The sequence below is a fragment of the Nyctereutes procyonoides genome, unplaced genomic scaffold (assembly GCF_905146905.1).
Source record: "Nyctereutes procyonoides isolate TBG_1078 unplaced genomic scaffold, NYPRO_anot_genome, whole genome shotgun sequence".
NCBI classification, from domain to species: domain Eukaryota; kingdom Metazoa; phylum Chordata; class Mammalia; order Carnivora; family Canidae; genus Nyctereutes; species Nyctereutes procyonoides.
Window position 1 is genome coordinate 22,646,358 of NW_026575159.1, and position 24,322 is coordinate 22,670,679.

Sequence of the window (24,322 nt, forward strand, 5' to 3'; positions counted from 1 at the left end):
CAGAACCACGGGAGTCACCTCAACAGGAACCATTATTTAACCAACATTCACCCTCTGTGAGATTTTAAGCAAGTTACCTTCTCTGAGCCACTGTTTCTTCCCTGGTACCTTGCAAGTAAGAGAATATACAGAAATACGTTGTAAACTGTAAGGTGCTGTACAAACATGAGATGCTGGGAATCCGTTCAGCTGTGGAAAAGAAGTGGACAGATTATTTAGGTCTCTGTGAAGAGCAAGCTCTAAAAGCCAGCGAAGTTACACGTGCTCTTGAGTAGAGCGAGGGGGCCAGAGGGGACGTAACAACCAAGATGGGGAAGCAGGGAGGAGGGCGGAGTTGACGCAGAAGCGGCGCTAACACAAGGCTCAGCTTAGGGCCATTCTCTCCCACTGGTAAGTGGTGTTGTATTTGACTAATATCACACGTTTTTAAAACTGTTTTTCCTTCCTGACACAACCATCTCAGAGTTCAAACATGAAACAAAGTCAACTGCTTAAAACAAAACGCAACACGATCGATGTTTAAATTAATTTAAATTGATAAAGGCATTAATATAAAGAGACCTGTCTGGTTCTGTGCCCTGCAGTGGACCGTGGCTACAAACTCAAGGCTGACAAGAGCTTGCAACTGGATGACTGGAAGAGTGAGTTGCTCATCATGTTCTCTAAGACTATTACTTCTGGCTCTAAGATGCCCAGATTACATGACCTCCCCTGAACTTCTGCAAGTCCTGAAATTCCTCCCAGCTCCCCCCTCGTGGTCAGTCCTACAGACAATACTTCTCCCAGACTCTCCCTATCCTCAATTCTTCCCCACACAGAGCCAGGCTCACCTTGCCCTAAGATCTCAAGGCCCCTCCAATGCATTGTGGTGGGTGTGCATTCATTCATTCCAATGGGGTTCCTTCCAGTGATTCCCAGGCTTTGGAAACTTGACAAACAGATTAAGCATCAAACTGCTGAATCTTGTCCTCAACAGGAATACCACAGGCTTGGAATAAGCATCTCCCCATAGTGGGCTGTACCCGGAGAAAAAGATGGAGATGTGAGTGACCCCAAACTATGGATGGTTTTCCAAGCATCATCACACAATCCTGAGGAAAAATGACTGCCTGCAGGGTAAAGGGAGAACTTTCCATGAAATGAAAAGCCAACTCCATCTTCCTAAGCAGCAGAAGACAAACTAAGGTAGCAACATGGCTAACAAGACAGTCAGGCCAGGTTAGGTCTCAGGAAAAGACCACTACCTCTTCAGAAATGAACATAAATTAACTTCACCTTCGACAACAATTTCTGCTGGTTGTGGAGCAAGACTCTCTCCCCCTTCATGCTATAATGTTTCCAGGGGAAAGGGCACAAGCAGAAATTAAGTATCCGGTAATTGATATTTTTAATATTCATGCTCTTGTACTCAATGCATAAAATGTACACATATTCTTAAACAGTGAATTTAAAATGTCTCCAGGCCCACTTTCTTTTCAACAGGCTGTGGATCCAACAGGCCTGGTTTGAAAATGAGCTCTCCCACATACCAGAGGTACCATCAGGGCATTCACGGATCTTATCTCAGCATCCCTTCTCTCCCTCTAAAGTGGAAAAACTCATGAAAGGTGTTTTAAGGACTAGAAATATTTACTTACAGAACTTAGCACAGTACTAGGCTCGAAAGAGAAGCTTAATAAATAGGTTATAATGGCTCCTGAATGCTTAACACAGCCTAATTAATTACTACAATAAATGCTGATACTTTCCAAAAGGCTTTATGTAAAATACTAGGTCTGGTGTTTTTGGAAAGGGGCTCTTTAACCCCTTTTGCTTTTGGGGTTAAAAAAAAAAACAGTAAATTAGTATGATTTAGTAATGCCACATAGTTGTGGGGGTACTAACAGATCAAGCTAAGTCACTAAGTCAAGTAATTTAGTGACATGATGTGTTACAGCAGGAAGTGAAATCGACACTAAGCTCTCACTGACAGCTCCAAAGTAAAGCACGCCCACCACCCACAGCATGCCTGGGTAGGCACAGGGCTCCAGGAAAGCCACCTTGCTCCCCAAAATGGGTATATGATTCAAGTGTCACAATGTCAGGTTCCCGGCCATTACTCCTGATTGTTAAGAGTTAAGCCTGGGCGAAGCGCCCACAGTGTCTCACGCCATAAGCGGACTTGACCCAGCAGCACTGTGAGATCCTAGGTAAGAACTGCAAGCAGAGCAGTCAAGAACTTGGCACCTCTCCGAATCTCTGTCTCCACCATCTGTAGAACGGGGACCTGAGAATCCACCTCCTGAGGCTGATACAAAGATTAAATTATACAGTGTCTTTAACTTGGCACTGTTTCTAACAGTACACTGGGCTGACCTGTGGGGAAAGACAGCTACACTGTAAGGTGTGAGGGGATGCTCAAGCTCAGCATCTAAACTACCTCCCAACCGCCTCCCTGCAATGCCTGAAAGCCCCCCCATTCTGTTGGGTTGGGGTGTCACAAACTGTTAGAAGTGCATCCATCCAATTTAAAAAAAAATATATCTAAAAAAAAAAAAAAAAAAAGAAGTACATCCAGCTATGGGAGGGCAGGGGGCACTATAATGCCTTATCACACGAATGCCTTTAGGTGACTCATCAGTGATTTTTCTTCCAGGGGAGTCACCTAAAAGCAGACCTTGGTAAGGAAGATACAGGCTTTCAACCAGGGCAGTAACAGTGGGGTGGGGAGGAGGATATCCTGGGACCCTGAGAGGAAGCAAAAAGTCTTAAAGGAGGATGAAGGAGGGTACCAAATGGGCAGGGATGGAACCAGTCACAGACCCTGAGCCTCAGAAACACAAACTCCAGCTTCCCCACTGCCTGCACACCTGAGTCCAGTCACTCTTCCTCTCTCGGCTCAATTTTCTCACCTGAAAAAGTAAAGTTCATACTGTTTACTTTCCTGATGCTCTGAGGATTTTATAAGATATCACATGTAAAGTACTAATCAGGGAACCCACATTCTACCAGAGTGGACCCTGGCTTAAAGAAATCCACTCTGCTGAAATCCCACTGAGAAAAAAAATCCAGAAAACCGCTTCTTGGACTTGCCGGAGATGCAGAGACCTGACACATTCAGAGGCAATTTCAGAGTTAAGAATGGGTCTCTCCGAAACCTCTGGAACTGAAAAAGCACCAACCCAGAACATCTGTGACTGAGTTTCCAGGTGAACCCCGGGGTGGGGGGGGACCTCCTTACCAGCCAAATTCACTAGAGTGACGGGGCTCCCTAGCCAAAGGCCATCTCAAGGACACCTGAAACACAACCTGGTTTCTAAAAATGTGCCAACCCTCAGAAACAACAGATTAAAGTTGCTTTTGGCACCTTCTCCTCCTGAGTCTTCTTCCCTCAGGCTGCTCCCAAAGCCCCAACCCCAGAGTGCCCGCAGGCTCACCTCACTTCTGGGGGAGCACCATCCCCAGAACATCCCCCTCGCGACTTCTCAGCAAACTGTTAAGTAGAAAACAATCTGAATAACTCATGACTATGTGTGAATAATGTTGCAGTATTGGGTCTGTTAAAGATGCTTACTAACCCAGAAAAGCTTCTCAGCTGCAGAAAAGGTCCCCAGAGTTCATTAAGAAAAGTAAAACTGTGGAAGCAGCTCTCCAGAAGCTACCTGTGGCAAGGTGGCACCCTGGTCAGGAGCTGGACTCCATGTCTTCTACTCATGCCCCCTCTTCACAGCGAATGGTATTTCTGTATTTCTGAACCCACAAGTTTATTTCCCTGATAAGCGGGAATTTTGGCAGAGAGGCCATACAGGTCAAAGAAGTTGCTACAAAGGGGCTGGCAGGCATGTGAGGCAGAGCTGCCCACCTCCCCATGACATGGAATGGACGGTGGCTCTCTGCTGTCCACTCTACTAAACAGACAGCTTGAGAACATCCACACTCGCCCTTTCTCTTCACTTGACTCAGAATGACGTCTAGCACACGAACACACACAGCAGCAACTACACACCGAAACCCAATGTTTTCCTGCAGAGAAACTTTCAGGTCAAGGCCTCACTCCAAGCTGTCCCTATGTGGAGAAAAGCTCTTTCATAGACTGTGTAGGGCTAGGGGTAGAAATGACACAGACCACCTTCCAGGGGGGTTGTGGCAACACGACAACTGTTTCAGAAATTTATGAACAGACTGGGCTTTTGACCTGGTAGGTAATTCAACTTCTAGGACTCTCTCAACACCCGTGAGGATTATGACAGATACATGCAAATAGCCACTGCTTTCTCTTCCACAGCAGGTCCTCCTCTGGGGCAACTGCTGAGCCAACTGTTTAAAACACACAAATTCTGGCCTCCTCGGTGGCTCAGTCAATTGAGCATCTGCCTTTGGCTTGGGTCATGATCCCAAGATCCCGGGATCAGCCTCGCCTTGAGCTCCCTGCTCAGTGGGGAGTCTGCTTCTTTCTCTCCCTCCGCCCTCCCTCTGTCCATGCATGCGCGCGCTCTCTCTCAAATAAATATTTTAAAAATAAATCTGTCACATAAATTCCTCAGTAGGGGGCAACCTGAGGGAAGGAGGGAAATCCCACTAATACAATGACAGGTCTTTAAAAATGTTATTAAAGACTTTTTAATGATATGGGGAAATGCTCATGGTGTGTTAAATGAGAATAAGCTGGATACAGTTATCTAGAAGAAGGAGCTGAAGTAATGGTACTGGCTATCTCTAGCTGGTGGGATTGTGGACTTTCAAATTTTCTTTTTTATGGGACACCTGGGTGGCTCAGAGGTTGAGCATCTGCTTCTGGCTGAGGTGGTAATCCCAGGGTCCTGGGATGGAGTCTTGCATCAGGCTCCCCACAGAGAGCCTGCTTCTCCCTCTGCCTGTGTCTCTGCCTCCCTATGTGTGTCTGTCACGAATAAATAAAATCTTAAAAATTTTTTTTCTTTTTATGCTTTCCCCTAGTTTTCTATAAAGGGAAAGGATTCCTTTTACTCTTTAATATGAAAAAGCTATTAGGAAGAAACAAAAGTACATCAAGAAGAGATTGTAGCACATGTTAAATGGCACCAGAAAGATGCAATCAACATTATCCAGACTATGGTAAACTCGACAGGACAAGCAATCCACTTCTTCCAACAAAACACTGCAAGGGGGAAAAAACAGGGGGTCCCCACAGATTAAAAGAAATTTTAAATATGCACCAATTTCAACATATGGATTTCATCTGGATCCTGATTTGACCAAACCATTTAAAGGGGGGAAAAATCACTCTGAACACTGAATATGTAATGATCTTGAGAAAATGATCTTTTTTGCAGATGTGATCATGGTAATGTGGTTCTTCCCTACCCCCACCCCAAGTCCTTATCTTTTAGGATACTTATGAATGAAATAAAACGGATCTAGGTTGAATTTAAAACTCTGGGGTAAAGGTTAAAATGAAAACATAGACCATGAGTAGATCACAATGAAGCTGGGTGACAGCTATGTGGAGGTTCACACCAGCCTTGCTTTTGCAAAGGTTTAAAAAAAATAAACCAACAAACTAAAACAGAAACAAAGAAAAATCCACTTGAAGGACTGAACTACTAAGGGGGAAAAAAAAGAACCACAAAGGATGTGAGTGTACCCCATATACACAGAGGGGAATCTAATAATGCAAATAGTAAAATGTATGTTTTTTATTCAAAAGGTATTCTTTTGGTTAAAAATTATTGACAAAACATGTCCCACCATGTAAGTCTGTCTCTTTCAGAAACAGGACGCTGGTAACAGGGCTCAGCCTCAGTATGCCTTTTCAGTCTTGTGACCAATGACAAATCATTTTAACTTTCTGAACCTCTGTTTTCTTGTCTCACAAATGAGGAAAAGGTGGCCCTGTTGCCTAACAAAGTGCTGTGTGCATGAAATGAGACAACACATAAGAAAGTACTTGGAAAACTTAACAGAGTACAAAAATGCTGCAGAGTAAACCCAGAGCACAATCGCTCATTAAATCATATGATTCACTACTTGCCGCTCAAAGAAAAATCAGAGAGGTCAACTCTTTCTGAAAACACCAATTCTCTCATTAATCCCTCTGATACCACATCATGAATTGGCTGCCCCTGATTAGAGATATAAATTACCTAGCTTTAAATGCCTCCCACTCAAGGGAACAAATGCTTTCTTTTTCCACTGGCAGAAACAAGTCTAGTTTGTGTGTGTATATGTATGTGTGTTTGTTTCCACTATGAAAGTAAATGTTAACCTGACTCGCTGCCATTCCCTTGTGCTTTGCAGCTAAATGACAACAACGTAAGGTTGGCACGGGGGAGGGAAGGTGTGGGACATGGAGCCCTACAGACTTAGGATCTCTGACTCCAGGCTCCTTCACGCATGAGCTGGGCAATGTGCAGGTGAGAAATAATCCAAGGAAGGCACCCAGCACAGAGCTGAGAAGTCCAAAAGTGAGTGCAATCACCGTTACTGAACTCACTGACGCCGTGAAAGACTGTACCAGGTTGTGGACACCAAAAGGACAGACCAAGAATCTGGCTCAACATCCAGGTCTGCCATAAATCTGTGGCACAACCTCCAGAAAATTTGGTAATGGAGGGTTTTTCCAATTGCTTTACACAATCAGTAGCCATGTAACAAGTACACAGGCAGACAGCAATACTTGGAAAACCTTTACCAGACTGCCTTCAACAATTATAAATCAAATAGCTTTACTATTATTTTATTTTTGTCAAATTTCTGAGTGCCAAGTAGGTAAAGAATGGGGGGGGGGATTCCCTGACCCCAAGGTACTTAAAATCTACTAAAAGTGAGGACATCTATGAACCTAAGTACATAACATAGTTCATTAACCAATCAACGACAAAATTATCCTAAAATCTGAGGGAAAGATGCTATTTCCATGGCCATCCAGTTGGCATTTTACCCTGTCAGGAAGTTCTTATTCAACCCTAACCTAAATATCTCATGCTTCAGCAGACGCCTATTTCCTGATTGCTCTATTTCATTTGCATTCCATTCACAATACAGGACATCTTTTCTTGAGGACAAATTGGAAGTAGAAAGAGCCCAGATTGGGCTGAATTCTTTCTAAGCCTAGCCTGTCATCTGTAAAATGGGGAAAGAGCACCCATCCCCACAGAGCTACTGGAAGGACTGCGGAAGATGATGTGTGTAGGACATCCAGCACAGCACCGAGCACAGGGCAGGTGCTTCATGATAGCATTCACAGATTCTGTACTTGCTCAAACTCTCCAACACAAAAGGCGGACACCTTGGGACAGTGACAGCATTATTTGACTTGGCACCATTTTATTTACTGGGAGGCAGCGCATTCCCTTGCATTGCTATGAAAAATATTACCATTATTAAAGCAGCAGCAGCTGTTGGGCCGGCAGTGAATGCTTATTTTGATTTGCACTTTGTGGAAACAAGGAGTATCTAATTTTATGTAAGTGCTATTAACATGAATAAACATTACAAAGAAAAGGAAATGGGCTTCATAAAAAATGATTAATGAACCATAAAGGAAGACTCCCCACGTTTCAAAACAATGAAGATGCTGGAATTTTATTTTGTGTGTAACTGGTCAGTGAGGAAGCCACTTAATGGAAGGAGAGCTGTCAAGGCCTCGTCAGACCTCTATGCAGTTCTGTTACTTAACACTGGGAGCAGACCAATCAAACCAGAAAGTTTCCCAAACTGAGCCTAACTGCTCTGCAGAGTCCTCCATCCATCCTGGGTATCTATGAAGGATTATTTTTGAGTACCATGTCATCACTTGGATTTAAATGGCAATGGGGTGTTTCTTCTCTGCCCACACCCTGTGTGGAATGTTGGTCTTTCTTGACCACATCAGGAAAGCTACAACGAGGCAGCACAGTGCTCTGACCACAGCCCTTCAAAATGTCCCAATCGAATACACTGCGGAAGGGTCAAGGGGAGGTGAGATTCGCAGAGGGAAGGGCAGAGAAGTAAACATCTTCCCGGTTCTGCTGGATGCCAGGCATGTAGCTGCCTTACCTTCCCCACTGGTTCTCTTGATAACCCTGTGAGGTACTGTGGTCTCCATTCTGCTCTCACACCAATAAAGGAAGAAGACAGCGGGGCTAGAAGATCCGGATCCTAGTCCCAGCTTTGCTGTGTGATCTGGGTGTACAAAGAGGGAGCTTCCCTAACCCTCTTAACTGTTCTCTGAGGATCGCCATCATGCCCAGTCCTCAACGGAGGTGAGGGCTTAAGCCTACCCATCAGGTAACCCCAGCAACCTACCCAAGGCTGACTGGACTAGTGGTGGTGTCCTGACCCAAGCTGGACCCGTCTAATCCTTCTTCCCTAACATGTGAATCAGGCAGAGAGACTCAACTGGTGTAGAGGGCACAGGGGCAAAAAGGCAGCAGGAGCCTAGGCTGCCATCCTGTCATCTGCCCCAGAAGAGAGTATCCACATTTCCTACCACTCATGTTCCAGGAAAGTCCTTAAAGCAAGTTCTCATTTTGCTTGAACTAGCCGTATTTTGTTTTGTTGGGGGGGGGGGAGGGGAGGTAGAGTCTGTTACTTATAACAGAAAAGCCCGACTTCATCATGCTTAGAAAAGAGGAGGTGAACTAGATGGTCTCGAAAGGCCTTTTCCAGCTGTGTCAAGTTTACTTTATAACACAGTCATCAGGTCAGGTGCTACGCTGGGCACTGGGGACATGGCCGTTCTTGCTCTTGCCCTGAGCACAATGCTACAGAAATACAAGCTATCCAGGCTGTATTAATAATAAAAGGGCTTGGAAGAGCTTCTATTCTCCATCCAAAGCACACATGGCAGTGAAAAGGATGACCTAGCTTGACTCAGCCCGTTCTGCTTTCTTTAACAGTTCGTACCAAAATGCAGTCTTCTTCTGGGTTTTACCTCGCTGGTGCATGAGGCTCTGGTTTTGTTTTTCTAGCTTCTGGGCAGCTGAACTGGGTGCTCTTATCAAAGGGACATACACTCCAGTTCTCTGGAGAATATTACACCAGAGCCTCCGCATTACAATTCCGTCCTTACATAAGTGACCACAAACAGCACCAGGACACAGGGTGGCTCAGAACGGGCTCCAGGTCCCATTCTAGTTGGGTCCAGAATCTACCATGGACTCTCAGATGCTGGTAAGACTTAGTGGAGTCAAGTGCCTTCAGATCTGACCAAATCCCCACCCCACAAACAATTAAAATTCATTTTACTGACACTGAAAAGAAGCGATGAGACAGAAATGTAAAGTCAAGGATAAGTCCTTTTCACTTTAAGGCGCCTGCCTCCAAACCAAAATAGAATTCCTTGTGGTCTCAGAGCTTCAAGCTGTAATCAGTAAAGCACACAACATAGCTGCCACGCTCCATCCCAGTCAGAGCCAAGGACTAAATGCTTCCCCCCGCACTTCCCCACAAATGACCAGAATCGAATACCTGCATTTATTATGTAACAGAGAAAGTGGCTCATTACCCCAAAGCCCGAGCAAAAATCAAAATGGGCAGCGCTATCTGTGGCTTTGCTGCATCAATGGAGGGAAAATAGTTGACGTGGGGGGGCAGGGAGGAAGCAGAAAGAATCAGCAGTGGCAAAGTAAGTGCAGATGGCAAGACTGCACCAGTAGGGAGGGCCCAGCAGGCTGGTCTGGGTCAGCAGAGGCAGCACTGGTCAGTGGTTCCCTGGCTTCAGAGCAGCACCCACCCAGAGCTGAGTGTAGAGTAAAACAAAGCTGTTATGTGCTTCAGATGAAACTGGCTTTGACCATGATCCCCAATGGTCAAAGTGTCAATGTTGCCCCCTAGTCCTCCCTCCAGTCTCATCAGCACTTCCACAGTCCAGTTCCCGGAAGGCACATAGCTGGCTCTGTTGTCTGACCTCTTCATCACCCACCGGCCTGAAATGAGTCGACCAAGTCTTGTCCTCTTAGCTACACATTTAAGGGTCTAACCCAATAATAATGAACAGCAACATCATGAGAATAATAAGTAGAGCACTTACCATGCAGGCACTATCCCTAGGAGGTAGGTACTATCCCCATGAGGGAATGGAGACCAGACTTAAAGATAACTGGGATACAATTAACCCAGGTAAGGGAACCCAAGTGCTGCCCTGGTCCACGGTGGAGAGAACTGTGCCTGTCTCCCTATGAAAGAATGCCTCTCACCTCCTTCCTCCCCACCCCACAAAAGGAAGACTGACTAATCTTACTGATCAGACCACATTTTACCAGTAACAAAGTCATGTGATGAGTGCCTCATGTGTACTCTCTCCTTTAACACTCAATGCCATTGATTAATCACACAAGGAAACCAAGGCTTAGATGCAAAATGGTCTCTAGCCCATCCCTTGCTCATGTTTAACAACTAACATGTGGGGATGGCTAAGGCCAAGGTATGGCTCTAGCCCCCAAATGACTAGGTTACATAAATGGAAACCACCTCTCTTGAGGTTCCCTTGACTCACAGACATTAACGGAGAAGTCTGGGTAGTGTTTGAACATCCAAGACCATGATACTTCTGATGAAATCTTCCTAACCGAGCACCAAGGAGGGCTGCTGTGGCCTCACAGCATATCTTGTGAGACCAAAATTTACACCAACTGGCTAGCAATACCAAGTTCCTGAATTCAGATTTACTCTCCAGTTCTCTGAAGTAGAAGCAAGTTCTAGAGAGCGACCCACCACCACACACAAAGAGCCTCCATGGCCCTTCTGGGGGAGCACAGTGCAGAGCTTGGGCTGGAAACTGAGACGTGAATTCAAATCTGAGCCCAATTTCCTTTCCATTATAGACTTCAGTCTCCGAAACAGGACTAACTTAGGTATGTGTGGATCCTCATCCCTCGTGAGCTTTCTCCCATGGGGATACAAAATTTGAAGTTTCTTCGAACAAACCAATCACAGGAGGGAGATCTTATTGTGCTTCCCAATGGAAGGAATTTCTAACAGGCAATCCAAGCATCTGATCAGCAGAAGATAATCAGTGCTATGCCACTGAGCTGATACATTTCGACCAAAACTGAACAGGTGGCATGAATAATGCTGAACCACGTTATTAAGGCATCTATTAGTTTTTCTAAATACTGCAAGTAATTACTAGACTCCCATCACCACTTTCATGGGACCCCTCAGAGATCAGGCTCCTAAGCTGGGAAGCACCAGACTAGACTTTCTCCAAGCTCCATTAGACTTCGATGTCTAGTGATTCCCAGCACCTAGCAAAAAGGTGGGTCTATAGATGACCAGGAAGCCAGAGGCAGACAGCCAAAGTCCTGCAGCAACCCCAACCAAGAGCAGTGGTTCTTTGGCTGGGGCTGTGGGCAGCTTGCAGGCAAAGACAGGCTGGTCAACCGTCCCAGACTAAGTTAGTATGCCAGGGTACAGCTGGAAGCCACTGGGCCTTTTCCACTTCTGCTCAGCCCAGGGAGGACTGCTGGCAGCACCGTCTCTAACTATAAACAGCAGAGATTTCGGGAGTAATCCAACAGGAGGTCTTTGAGAAGAGGAGCAGTCTTTGCCTTTCCCGTTTTCTTCTCTACCCCAAACTCTTTATCTCTGGCCCTAGAAATCAAGTATGGATAAGAAACATCAGTGGATATCATTTTTACAAGCCCTGAAAGACAAAACAAAACAAAACAAAAAACTAGCAGATGGGAAACACAAAAGACAGTGAAATACAGAAGAAACAAAGGATTTTAGATCCAGAGATCCTGTGCTACCTTGGTTAAGTAATTTACCTCTGAGCTTTAATTTATTCATATGTAAAAGAACTATAAGGACGCTACAACAACGGTGTTTTATTAGATAGTACACGTGGAAAGTGTTTGAGCCTTGTTTTAGAAAAAACACACATTCTGGTACATAAAGGCAATTTCCTTCTCTCACTGCCTCTGCAGGCAAATAAGTATATTCTTCACTTGCTGACCTTTGCTGCTTATACCCAGAGAAAACTCACCCTCAGTACTTCTGAACTGGATCTAATACCACAGAGCCCAAAATTCTATGTAAGAGAACAGCATCAAGGGAAGACTTATCCTTCCTTTTGTTGTTTTATCTTTGAGAGGTTAGGGACAAAGAAAGCATATTATTTTCACCTCAAACAATGCACAGGACTAACTCAGATCTTATCTAAACTCCGCACAGTGAGTAGTAGATTTAGGCATGAATCCCGTTTCTGTAGCATCCCTATATGCATGGCTAGCCAGACTTCATCTGTAAGTGTTTCTTCATCCTCCAAGTCAGTCTTAATTTTTACTCATGTTCATTTAGGCATCATTGTCTATGCTGATGACAAGAGGTCATTAATCTTTGATAAATGCTTTTAGGTTCTCCAGTGTTATCTGTGGAATCTCACACACAGAGCCTCTGTGGCCAGGGCTTGAAGTCTGATCTCACTCACTAGTTCCAAGTTTTCTAGAATGCAATTGCTTTATTTCTCTTAAATTTTGAAAGCGGATAAACTAGGCAGCAAGTGTTAGTTTATGTAGCAGCTGCTGTAGTTGGTTATGGTCTTAAAGTAAATCTCAGGCGGAGATTCAACTGTGGGAAGATGGGTCAAACATAATAGTGGGACACATGTAAGCATTAGTTAATAGCATGCATGGAGCTTGTAGATAACTGGTAACTATAGGTATTAAGAAAGAGGCCTGGATAATGGCTCTGCATTCTGCACCTTCACTCGTTTCTTCATCCAGCCAAATGTTTAGGAAGGACCAAATACATTCTATGTATGTGTTAAAACAAGCGAACTTCTCATGCAAGACCCAGCTTAAGCTCCCTTAAGAAAACTTGTAGACTGTACATTTCTTAATAACACACTTGATCATTTTAGTATCCCCAGAGTCTGACACACTGCTGGGCCCAGGGCAATCTGTATACTGATTGGATGGTAATTTGAGTTATTGAGCCTGCACTGCTGGGGTGAATGTCCTAATATCATTCCCCCATTCGCAAACTGCCCCTTTCTGCCTTGTTAAGAATGACAGCCCTAGCGGCCCCTGGGTGGCTCAGTGGTTGAGCGTCTGCCTTCGGTTCAGAATCCCAGGGTCCTGGGATCGAGTCCCACGGGCATTGGGCTCCCCGCAGGGAGCCCGCTTCTCCCTCTGCCTATGTCTCTGTTTCTTTCTCTGCGTCTCTCATGAATAAATAAAATCTTAAAAAAAAAAGACAGCCCTATTTACCTCTTTCTCAAAGACTATTACCTCCTCTGTAACACAATCCAGGCAACAATTCTAGTACTTCAGCTGGACTTAGCAACATGACTTGTACCTAGCAGGTGCTCCACCAAAATGCTCTAAGGGAATGCTGTTCCTAAATTATGCCCAAATAAGTTCCCATATATGAATGTGAAAAACCATATCCATGTGAAAGCACAGGAAAAAAAAAAAGAAATGTATTTAAATGTATTTAAGTATTACTATTAAGAACTCCCTGGAATGCAAACATGAAGAAAAACTAAGCCACTTAGGAACTTAGGCACCCCTGTTTCATGAGATCAAATTCAGAAGGTACAATGAAAAGTGAAGCCTCTTATATTCTCTACAAAGCCACTGAAATACATCTTTGTAGACATTCAGAACATCTGTTTTATGCCTTGATTGTTTAAGGATTTCCTAACTCCACTGACTTACTAGCCATGTGACCTTGGGGACAAATCACTCTCTAGGCCTCAATTTTCTTCTCTGTAAAATGGAGATAACAATTGTCCCTCCTCCATAAAGTTCCCACGAGGCTTAAATGTGATCCTGTGTGCTGTGTGCCTACAACAAGCCTAGCACAGAGCAGTGTTTCAGTAAGTGGGCAGGATATGTCTCCTCCATCATCACAAAAGGTAAAGCGCTGGCCCGATATTAAATAACCAAGCAGACCTTCATTTATCATGCTGACTCTCCTTTTCATTAAGTAAGTACCGACCAGTCTAAGCCTTTATATGGAGAGTCTTTTCCTATTGTCTCCCTACACAGTGATCCTGGAATGCCTGCTTGCCGTCCTTTCTCAGTAAAACTGTCTTCTCCTAGTCTCCTAGTCATTTACTCATACTTTCCAAATGGTCACGAGTAAAATGGCACACGTCAGTGTGCTCTGCTGAATAAGCAAAACACGGCCTTTTTGCTTGGAAAACACTCAGACATCAGGACAAAACTAGGCAGCTAATCCATGCCTGCCTCCCAAAGGCAGCCACTCATCGTGTGCCAGCCTAACCGCAACTCCCACGGTCCTCTCAGACCCCTTAACCCCAAAGGTGAAGCCCAGAAGCAAACTCTTCGCCTCTTTCTACTACACATTTCTGACCCATTTCCTAGAGTGCTCATCACAAAGAGATTTGAATAAAAGCACCAACATCTGCAAAGGAGTCTTTGCCAATGGGACACAAGAAAAGGAAGAGTGTGGGTTAATTTAGGCATCCAAGCTTGGAGAGCTATAGTTTTTTAGTTGAGACTTCTATAGGTTGATTAGGAACCCAAAGAAGAAAAAGAATTTATAAATAAACAGAAAGGCACTTAATAACTGGAACTAGAAAAAGATTTTTTTAAAAAAGAATTCCAAGCTGCCCAAATAAATTCCTATTCCTGGGTTTCCACATCACCAAAAAAGTACCCAAAAGTCCTATTCCTAAGAATAACCCACAAAGTAACACAAACAGCATTCTTAAAGTTTCCAAGTATCTCACTTGTGAAACATATGCCAACAAGATTTTGTGGTCTGCCCCAAAACTTTTTCTTACATTTTGAGGTAATAACCTTTAGCCCCATATCTTTTAAGAACTGAATTCTGATCCACTTATTTATAACAATGTACTCCTTCCATATATGCAAAATTAGTGGGGGAAAAAATAAAAATTCAACTGTGGTGGTTACCTATCAGTAAGAAACTAGCAGGTATATTTCACATATATGCAAAAGGCCATCACTCATGATGAGTTCAGCTTCATGGCATGTGAGTCAAGAGTTAAAGATGCAGATTAGGGCAATGACTCCTTGACCAGTACTACACTGAAGTGCAGAATAACAATTACAAAATTATTGTGTCATTCTGACTGAAACATTTACTGTAATATTTTTGAGGACATGAGTATTATCACCATAATCTAACATGACACTTTTGAACTTCCAGCCTGATTCTGATTCCTCCTTAAGTTCACAGGTGACCACATGTATATGACCACTGGATCAATTTTCTGACCTAATCCTGCAGAATAGTATTCCTCATTTAAAAAAAAAAAAAATATATATATATATATATATATATATATATATTGCAGCCACGTTTAAATTTAGTTACCTCAAACTAAGATTAAGAGCAGCTGCATGTAATTAACATTAACCCTATCCTCTCTTGCTGCTGAAAAATATGGGCATATACCCCTACAAACAGCACTATCAGCTACTTACCCTTATCACACCCCACACACAGAATACAGTAACACTATCTAAATGGGCAGAAAGGAAAAGTTAATATAACTGACAGCTCTATTAGCAGGCACCGTAGAACTTATCTAAAAGGAAAATAACCACTCAGTCTAATCAATGTCACATCCTTCAGAAGGCATATACGATTAGTACACAAAAAGGATGCAAAATGCTCCTGTATCACCATGTTCCAATTTATCACAATTAAGTGAAGTGAAGGACAGACCCATTATGAGGTTGAATGCCTGGCAATTCCGTGTATTCCTGAACACTAAACGTCAGGGTACTGCAACAGAATGACGGGTCACAAAGACAAAAAAAAAAAAAAAAAAAAAAAAAAAAATCATCCATTTACCTCTGGCTTTCAAACAAACTTAGTTGGGAGGTATTTCTCCAAATGAATTTCAAGATTCAGTTCAATAACCCAACATTAACTTCATAGAGAACTCTAGAAGCATCCTCAACTGGCATACGATGCTGAGACTAATTCACTGCACCAGGCAGGCAAAGACAGGACCCCGCAGGAAAAGAAATTTCTCCCCTCTTAAAATTTAGGACTTTGTGCTTCAGAGTACTAATTCTGCAAGTAATCTGTAGAAGAGTGAGTACCAAAGCCCGTACCAAGGGCACTTTCCCACAGAAGCCCAAACTTCTCAATGTTACAGAGAGCTGGCTGTGGTGAGCTTCTATCAGAAAGAGCTCCCCAAACCTCAAATAAACCAACCACAGGATAATCCACCCCAGGAAAACGATCTGCCTTCCTAAATTCCACGCCCCCCCCCCACCCATTACTGTCTTTTCCAGTTGAAATAGGCTTGGCTTGTTTGGAGGGGAGTGGTGCTTTATGGCACTTACAGATGGTGCAGAGTTCCAGGGCAAATGTCCTATTTTTATGGAGGTTCAGAGGCTTTTGCAGCTCTTGGGTTTGCGGGTTCCTCCTTACCTACCCACCCTGCCCTATCACGAATTCACTTCAATTTTAAAGGAAATCGCCATGCCCTTGGCCCTGCCCAGGACACCCACAATGCCTCTCTGGAGGGTCTAGATAAGGGGAGCTGTCCTTCTGCAGGCTCAGACCCCCCCTCCCTTCTCCCGTTCTGGCCAGCTCTTCCCCGGCAGCCTCGGCAGGCAGCCTCGGGTCTCCCTTCACAGCTTAGGAGCGCCCTGCGGGCAAGTCCTGCTGGCGCAGCAGCCTCAGCAGAACCAAACCCTCCCTCGGGTGCTGGGGCCAGGTGGGGAACCTGTCTGCACAGATCTCTCTTTCCAACCCAGGGTTTAGGCACCAGAGACTGGCTGCGGGGGAGACTCCTGGGGTGGAGGCAATGCCAGCCCGAGTCTCCTCTCGACCCTTTGGGGTTTTAATCCCGTGGGCCCCTGCCTATGCAGCTCAGCCCGCCTGGCCTGGCGGAGCCGAGTCACGGAGAGGGGCACTCAGGGACCATCTCTCGGTCCCTTGCTGGTGACCTTGGCCGTGCTGCTTCGCCTCCCTCTGCCCTCTGGGGCCTGACGCCACTTACTTCGCGGGGTAGGACGGGGTCAGAAGGATGTGCAAAGAGCCTGGCAGTAGGGCACCCACGAGACAAGGAGAGGACTTGCCTCTTCTTTTTCCTAGGGGTACCAGGAGCTCGCTCCATCCGCTCCCCGCCTCCAGCGCCCCGGCAAACGGAGCAAGGGGCTGCACATCTCAAGTCCCCCTCTTCACCTGGGAGCGGGAGGTGGTGGGGTGGGGGTGGGGGGTGTGGCTGCCCCAGCCCCCCCCGCATCCCTCCCCGCTCGGAAATGCAGACGATCCAGCTGCGAGCGGGGGCAGCGAGGCGGCCCGGCGGAGGGGCCGGGGTCCCCGGGGGGGGGGGGGGGCGCCGGCCCCGACCTACCTCCTCCAGCAGCGTGACGGTGTTCCTGCAGTTGTGCAGCCGCGTGGTGAAGCTGGACGTGGTGGGCGAGTTGTAGTCCTCGGTGGTCTCGGTGATGAACTCGGAGACGGAGATCTGGTCCGGCATCCTGCCGGGGGGGCGAGACACAAGCGGGGGCGGGGAGTGAGTCACGGCGCAGGCTCCCGGGGCCGCGGGCCGCCCGGCGGCTCATGAACGCCCCGCGCAGCCTGCCACCCGGCGCCCGGCCTGGCGCGGCTCCCGTCCCCGGCGGCGGCGGCGGCGGCAGAAAGGGCGGGCGCGGCGGCTGCGGCGGGTGCAGCGGGTGCAGCGGGTGCAGCGGGCGGCGGGCGGCGGGCGGCGCGGCTTCAAACTCCGAGCGGCGCGCGAGGCTGGGGGCTCTCGGGGACCCGCCTCCCTGTGCTCATGCCGGCGGCGGGGGAGGGGGCGCGGCGCTCCGCGGGGGCTCGGGCCGGCCGGCGCTGCCTCCCGGGGCGCTCTGACAGGCGGCGGCGAGGACACCGACGGACTGCCCGAGCGCGCACTCCCGCGGGCGGGCGGGAGGGCGGGATGGGGGGAGGGAGGGAGGGAGGGCGGGCGGGCGGGCGGGCGGCGGGCAGGCGGTGCTCCCGCTACAGTCACGGGGACAAACAAGGAAGTGCTCTGCGCACGCGCCGCCGCCCGCCGCCCGAGCCCCGCCCCCGCCGCCCGAGCCCCGCCCCCGAGCCCCGCCCCTTCGCCCCGCCCCCGCCGCCTGAGCCCCGCCCCTTGCCTCCACGGCCCTAGCCCCGCCCCCGCCGCCTGAGCCCCGCCCATCACTGCCCCCGCCGCCTGCGCACCGCCCGAGCCCCGCCCCCGCAGCCCCAGCCCCGCCCCCGCAGCCCGAGCCCCGCCCCTCGCCCCGCCCCCGCCTCCCCGGGCAGCGTTCCGACTCGAGCGCCCCGGTCGGGGGCGGCGGGGGTGGGGGTGCCGCCCGGCTCGCGGGGCTCCGGAGCCTGCGCCCCGCCCCGCCCCCGCCCCCGCCCCCGGAGCAGTTACTTGAGCGAGCTCGCTACGCCTGCGTTCTGCGAGTAGAGGGACCAAAAAAAGTTGTGCGCGTTCTTTTTTAGTCCCGAGTGGGTGCAGGAAGCGAGGCCGGGAGCGCCGCCTCCTGCTGCGAGGGCCGCGGACCGAGGATGGAAGGGGGGCGCGGCGCGGGCGCGGGCGCGGGGGTGGCGGCGGCCCCCGGGGCTCCGGCTGCAACCCGCGCGCTCGCCAGCCTCCCGCCCTCGGTCCCGGGCAGCGTCCTTGGGAGGCGAGTTCTGTGCAGTTTTGCTTAGGCTGCTACAATGCTAAGACAAATGAAAAGATTTTTGCTTTTTTTTTATAATTCTCTAATCTTCCATTTGCATGTAAGTTTTTTGTTGTTTTTTTTTTAGCCCGCAGGACACACGAGGGTCAAGAGCGCAAAAGGTATTTCCGGAGGTGCAAATGGTGTATGTACAATGCCCAGCAGATGCCAAATTTCAGCGGATGAAGTACCAACAGATTGTTCATTCCTCGGTCCTGGCAGATGGCTGTTTTAACTAGCTCGGTCTACTTAGTCCAAAGAATCCCATTTAATGTCTCACCACTGATTTTGGATAAAATTGGTTTTAAAAAGAAAAGAAGAAGAAAGCTAGGCCCTTGTGAGGCTTCCCACCATCCCTCTCGTTGAAGCCTTATTGCAGTCTTATAAACTGGTCTCCAAATGCACCACCCCCTTAGGGCAGAAAGGCTGGCTCTGTGGCCTCCCCTAGGACTGAGTTCCTGCCACCTTATGTGGTTAAGTGTTATCTGGTCCTTACCCACAACTACAATGGAGTGGCCCATGGCAGGGACCTTGCCTAGCATTGGGCCTGGCACAGAGAAGCAGCCAAGTGCTTGTCAAATCAAAATGCATCACCTTATTGTCCACAAATACTTGCTAAGGGCCTATGACATGCCCTGGAGATTCAGTAATGACAATGTCCCTGGTCTCAGAAGCTTCCCTTCTAGTAGGGAAAGAGATATCCAACAAATCATGTGATACAACATGGAATACATATAAAGTAAGAAAGTGATGGAGGTGCTACAGTATAAGGAATGTTCAGAGAAGACCTCTCTGGCAGGTGACATCTTGAGCAGAAAAGAGAACAAGAGGCTATGCCCCAAAGACATCTGTTAGCTATGGGATCTTGGCCTTCAGTTGCCTCATGTGCAGATTAATCAACCCCGTGAGGATGTAAAATAATAATGGCTGAGAAAGTACCTTGTGCACAGGAAAGCCATTATGAAATGAGTTCGAGGAGTTTGGTCTGCCTGTGTTGGCTGTACGGAACCTGCAGTACGCCGCCAGCAAAGTACTCATTAATATCAGGTAGGCAAGGGTTTCAGTTAACTATAGGAAGAAGTTCATACGACAGCGGATGTGAATAAAGATTTTTCTCTGGCAAAGTAAAGGGTTGAGAAATGAACCTTGAGAGACATTCTAAAAAATAAGTAAATAAACAGGCACTCACTTTCTCCTTATTAGCCCTTTAAAAGTTTGGTTTTGAGGGTGCGCCTGGGTGGCTCAGTCAGTTAGGCACCCAACTCTTGGTTTTGGCTCAGTTCATGATCTTGCCCCGTGTTGGGCTCCATGCTCAGCAGGGGGTCTGCTTGAAGACTCTCTCCCCTTGCCCCACCCCCCTCAAATAATAAATAAATCTTAAAAAAAAAAAAAGTTTTGTTGAGGTTCTGGGGAGACAGCCAGATGGCAACAGCAAGCAGTTGAAGCCCAGCACCTGGAGGTCACTTGCTCGTTGGCAGTGTTTGACAGAAAATGAGCTTTTGGAGTATGAGTCACTCAGAAGAAAATCTTACCTCTTTTTCTGTATACTCACCTTAGCATCCTACATCTGGCAAGTTCTGTGACTTGGAGCAAATATGGCTCCTACTAACTTGGGCTAATTAAGCTCTCTGATCTCAGTAACTCTATGCTACCCTAAGAAGCAGTGGAGTATAACACCCAGCACTCAGACTTACATCCACTCCAGGAAAGACTTCCTCTAGGCTGGAAATCCGTTTCGAATTTGATTTTGTATTTATTCTATCCTCCTCTGTATTGCAAGTCATCTAATGCCTATCACCTCCACTGGGTTGGTTGCTCCTTCCATCCTGCATGTTTGACGTATATAAACACTTGATAAATATGAGCTGTTATTAAAAGCCTAGAGTCAGTGAATAATTGCCTCGGTTCCCAGAGCCCTGGATTCCGGAGCTTTCTCTAATAACTGATGCTGTCACCTAGGGTCTTTGTGCCATCACTTATAAAATAAAGGGGTGGGTGTGCCAAAATGACCACACAGATCCCTTCCAGCTGGAGCCGAGTCTGTGTATACCCCCCCAGCTCTACAACGCAAGGAATAAAGTTTATTACGAGAAGCTAAGCTAGCTGCAATGGTAAACAGCCGGGGATTTCTTTCCAGACTGAACTCACTGGAGAGCTCAAAATGCTGCCATCAATTGTTTCAGTTTCACTTGGGGATTATGTTATACTTCTCCTCCTCCCCATCTCCTTTGGCCAGGAAAGGAATACGTGAACAATGAGATATTGTGCCCCGGTAAGCATATACTTCCCTCAGACTGGTATGCAATTAGAATTTCAAAGGTTCACACCTCTACCCACAATTTCTGGGGTTCATGGGCCATAATCCTCTTTAAATTTAAAACCATGTCCCAGTGCAAGCCATCTGCACCTCTCATTTTCTCAAATAGCCTGAAAACTATTCCTGGATATCTCAAAGTGAATAGAGAGTCTGATGTAGGCAAAACTTAAAACGCTGTATTTCTTTGTGTGGAGCTGCTTGGGAATATATATCATCCTCTCCAGGGCCAGGAAACACACACGCATACGTATACTAGTGTGTGCCCAGCTTTGTATGAAGCAAACTTCATCTTTGTTATCATCATCCCCATCAGTGCAGCTGAGCACCCTCACGCTTCTCCTGCAGTTTCTTACTCTGAGCACTGCTGACTGGGGTAAGACAGTAGTCCCTGTAACATGCTTTAGTAAAAAGAGTGGTGGCTTATTTTCATGGACAGCGACAGCACTATTGACTCCATTGTCATCGGAGAATTGCCAGACTTCTATTTCCAAGTACAGGCTTCACTCCGGCCCACCTACCTAACAACCAAGGGGGTGCATTTGCAAGATGTCCAACAACGTACCAGGGATGTGAGAGTGGAGGTGGGGAGTTTGGGATGCTCTCTGGGAGCAAGATCAACAGTGCCAGCCAACATCCCAACCTGATGGGATGGAACTTACATCATTCTTCAAAAGCTCCCAGTGCCTTCAAGGGACAGGGGCAACACTGTGGGAAGAGAATATGCGTTATGTTACGTGGACCAGGGTTGGGATCTCTAGGTTATCTCCCTTCTCTTCTCCTCTGCACACTTAGCGTGATAATAAAACTATACACTACAGGGTATTGGGGGAAATAAACTGAGGGGATGTGGATAAAGCAGTTGACGCAGAGTGAATAATCAACCAATGTTAGTTCCCTTTGAACTTGCTTTTCACATGAAGTATGACTATAAATACATTTCTTTTCATTCCAGGACTCAGATACATCTAAATTAGTCACCTGGAGGAGGAAAAAAGCAGGGGAGGGGGAGGCTGCATAGCAATTCCCAAAGTATGAGATCTCAGATTTGGGAATCCTCTTCAGAGACTTCACTTATTCTTGTAAGTATCCTTTGGGAGGTCAAATCCATTCGTGATGGTTTTGGACTTTGGAAGTAAATAACCAGTATCTAGAGTCCAACAGAGTGAATACTAACCAGGATCAGAAATGAGTTAGAGGCCATAAAACAAAAGCCTCAATTTCATGGAATACAGTTCCTATTTTTAAAAAAAGGGCATTCCAGGCAAGGCAGCTTCTAGAGGATAGAACAGGGCATTTACTTTGCAGGAGCATGAGTTATAAGCTGTATGAATTTCATTTGTTTTGAGTTTACTTACTTTTCAGGAATTTATTTCTTTTTCAGGAGCATGAGTTCTAGCTAAGAGGGACGTAGGCTCACATCTCTGCTCCACAGTAGCTATAAGACCTTGTGGAAGGAATTCACTTTTCTGGGTCTCAGTTTTCACGTCCGAAAAATGGGAGCAATGAGAGAAACTATGCATTAGTGCTCTGAGACTTCAGTGAACTAGGTCACATAAAGTGTCAGTCAAGATCTGAGATATCATAGTAGACAATGCTTTTTGGATAGTATGGGACTACTGAAAACCTCATCTGGAGATATAAATTCTGATATTCCTTCCAAAAAAAGAAAAAAGAAAAGAAACAGACCTGCTATATATGACACTTTGCTTAGTGAATAGAATTAGGATTTTGGACACATATATCATTCTTTTTTTTTTTTTTTAAGATTTATTTCTTTGAGAGAGAGAGAGAGAGAGAGCTGAGCGGAGGGAGGGGCAGAGGAAGAGAGAGAATCTCAAGCAAGCTCCCCACTGCGAGTGGAGGCCAGACACCGGACAGGCGCCAAGCTTGATCCCAGGACCCTGACAGCACAACTTGAGCTGAAATCAAGAGTCAGATGTCTAACCAACTGAGCCACCTAGGCACTGCCACACATCTCCTTCTTTAAACTTCATAACAACTTTAATAAAGTCAGTGTAATTATCTCAGATTTACCAGAGACACACCTGCGGCTACTGAGCTACCACTTTCTGAGCTCCCACCCGGGCCAGGCATTGCACTGGTGGTTACGTACGCAGCATCAGGATTCATTCATATAACAGTCCTGATGTGGGAGTATAATAATGGAAACTGAGACACAGCGAAATCTCACTGCAAGTTAGATCCCTGAGCCTGGCAGGCTTTTCCCACAGCCTGCAAAATTGGTCTCTTGACTATACTTCCCATAGTGCTACTCTGTTAGATGTTTTTCCCAACCCAGGCAACCAGAGAAAGTATTCTTATTTCCTTATTTTACCTGATAACTTATGACTTCGTTTTCAATCATCTTAATGAAGTGCTAGAAGAGAGGAAAGCGCTGCAGAGTGGGGGTGGGGAGCAGGCGGAGAGAGGGATGCATTTGATTTCACGTGTTTTACTGCTAGGCTCCTGTTGCCATATTCTATACCTAAGCTAAATAAAGACTGCTTTTGTCGGGTGCCTTGTATGAGTGTTTCCCAAATGCACTCGTGCAATTTCATGCAATAAAAAAAATAAAAAGCCTATTCTAGTCCCAAATGTACTTAATTTAAATCCTCCAAGTAAACCACTTGAGGTTTCTCAGGAAGTAAAGAGGAGAACTTGGTTGATTTGGAGACAAAAAACCACTTTCTTTTCCACCTCCCGGTTCCCTGACTGTTCCTTCTGATGGAGACAAGAGAAGGGTCAGATACAGTGCTGGAACCCGAAGAATAGTATAAATATCAACTGAATGAACTCAGGAATATATTTCTGTCTGTCCTGTGAAATCCTATCAACTGACAATTGTTGTGCTTATTATATGCCCTGCACTGTTCTGAGTCATTGCAGGCCTGACCTCACTAAATACTCACAGCAACTCTAAAAGCAGGTACTGACATTGTCCCCATTTTACAAGAGGGGAAAACCTGAAGCCTAGAGGTCACCTGGCAAGACTGACCAGTCTGATTTCACAGTCCGTGCAATTAGCCACCTTGTGCCACAAGCTCATCCAAGACAGGCGGTCCATAGCCCCAGGATAATTTTCTCTCACATAGAGTCTACGGGTTATTACAAACTCATTACAAACCCAACTCAAATGCAAGCTTGACTGGTCTGGAGAGCACCCCCTTGCCCATTCCTCCAGGTGAGACTAATCTTCCAGCGGATGCTTGCAAGATAGTTTTTCTCACTCTGCAGAAGGTGCTGGCATCATGCAGAGGGACTTCAGACTTGTTATACCCAGAGAAGACAGCACCACCCCAGGGACAAGTGGCTTTGTGGGTGGCAGGGCTCAGCTCAGAACTCAGATCTTCCAACTGATTTTCCTGCACTACAAAATTCCCAGACTGTCAACCCCTGAGGGCGCTGGGGGACTGAATCTATCCTT

At 46.6% G+C, this 24,322-nt stretch overlaps 1 protein-coding gene across 3 annotated transcripts in view; it reads right to left on the reverse strand.

The window, feature by feature from the left end:
* The window catches only part of ASAP1 (ArfGAP with SH3 domain, ankyrin repeat and PH domain 1), a 355,221-nt gene that overhangs the window by 258,515 nt on the left and 72,384 nt on the right, over positions 1–24,322 (reverse strand). For all 3 annotated transcript variants that reach the window (XR_008662965.1, XM_055313975.1, XM_055313974.1), the window contains exon 3: positions 17,255–17,381. Coding sequence is in view for 2 of the 3 variants with exons in the window: in XM_055313975.1 (XP_055169950.1) it covers positions 17,255–17,381 (127 nt within the window). In the remaining variant the exon portion in view is untranslated. The remainder of the gene's footprint in view (positions 1–17,254; positions 17,382–24,322) is intronic.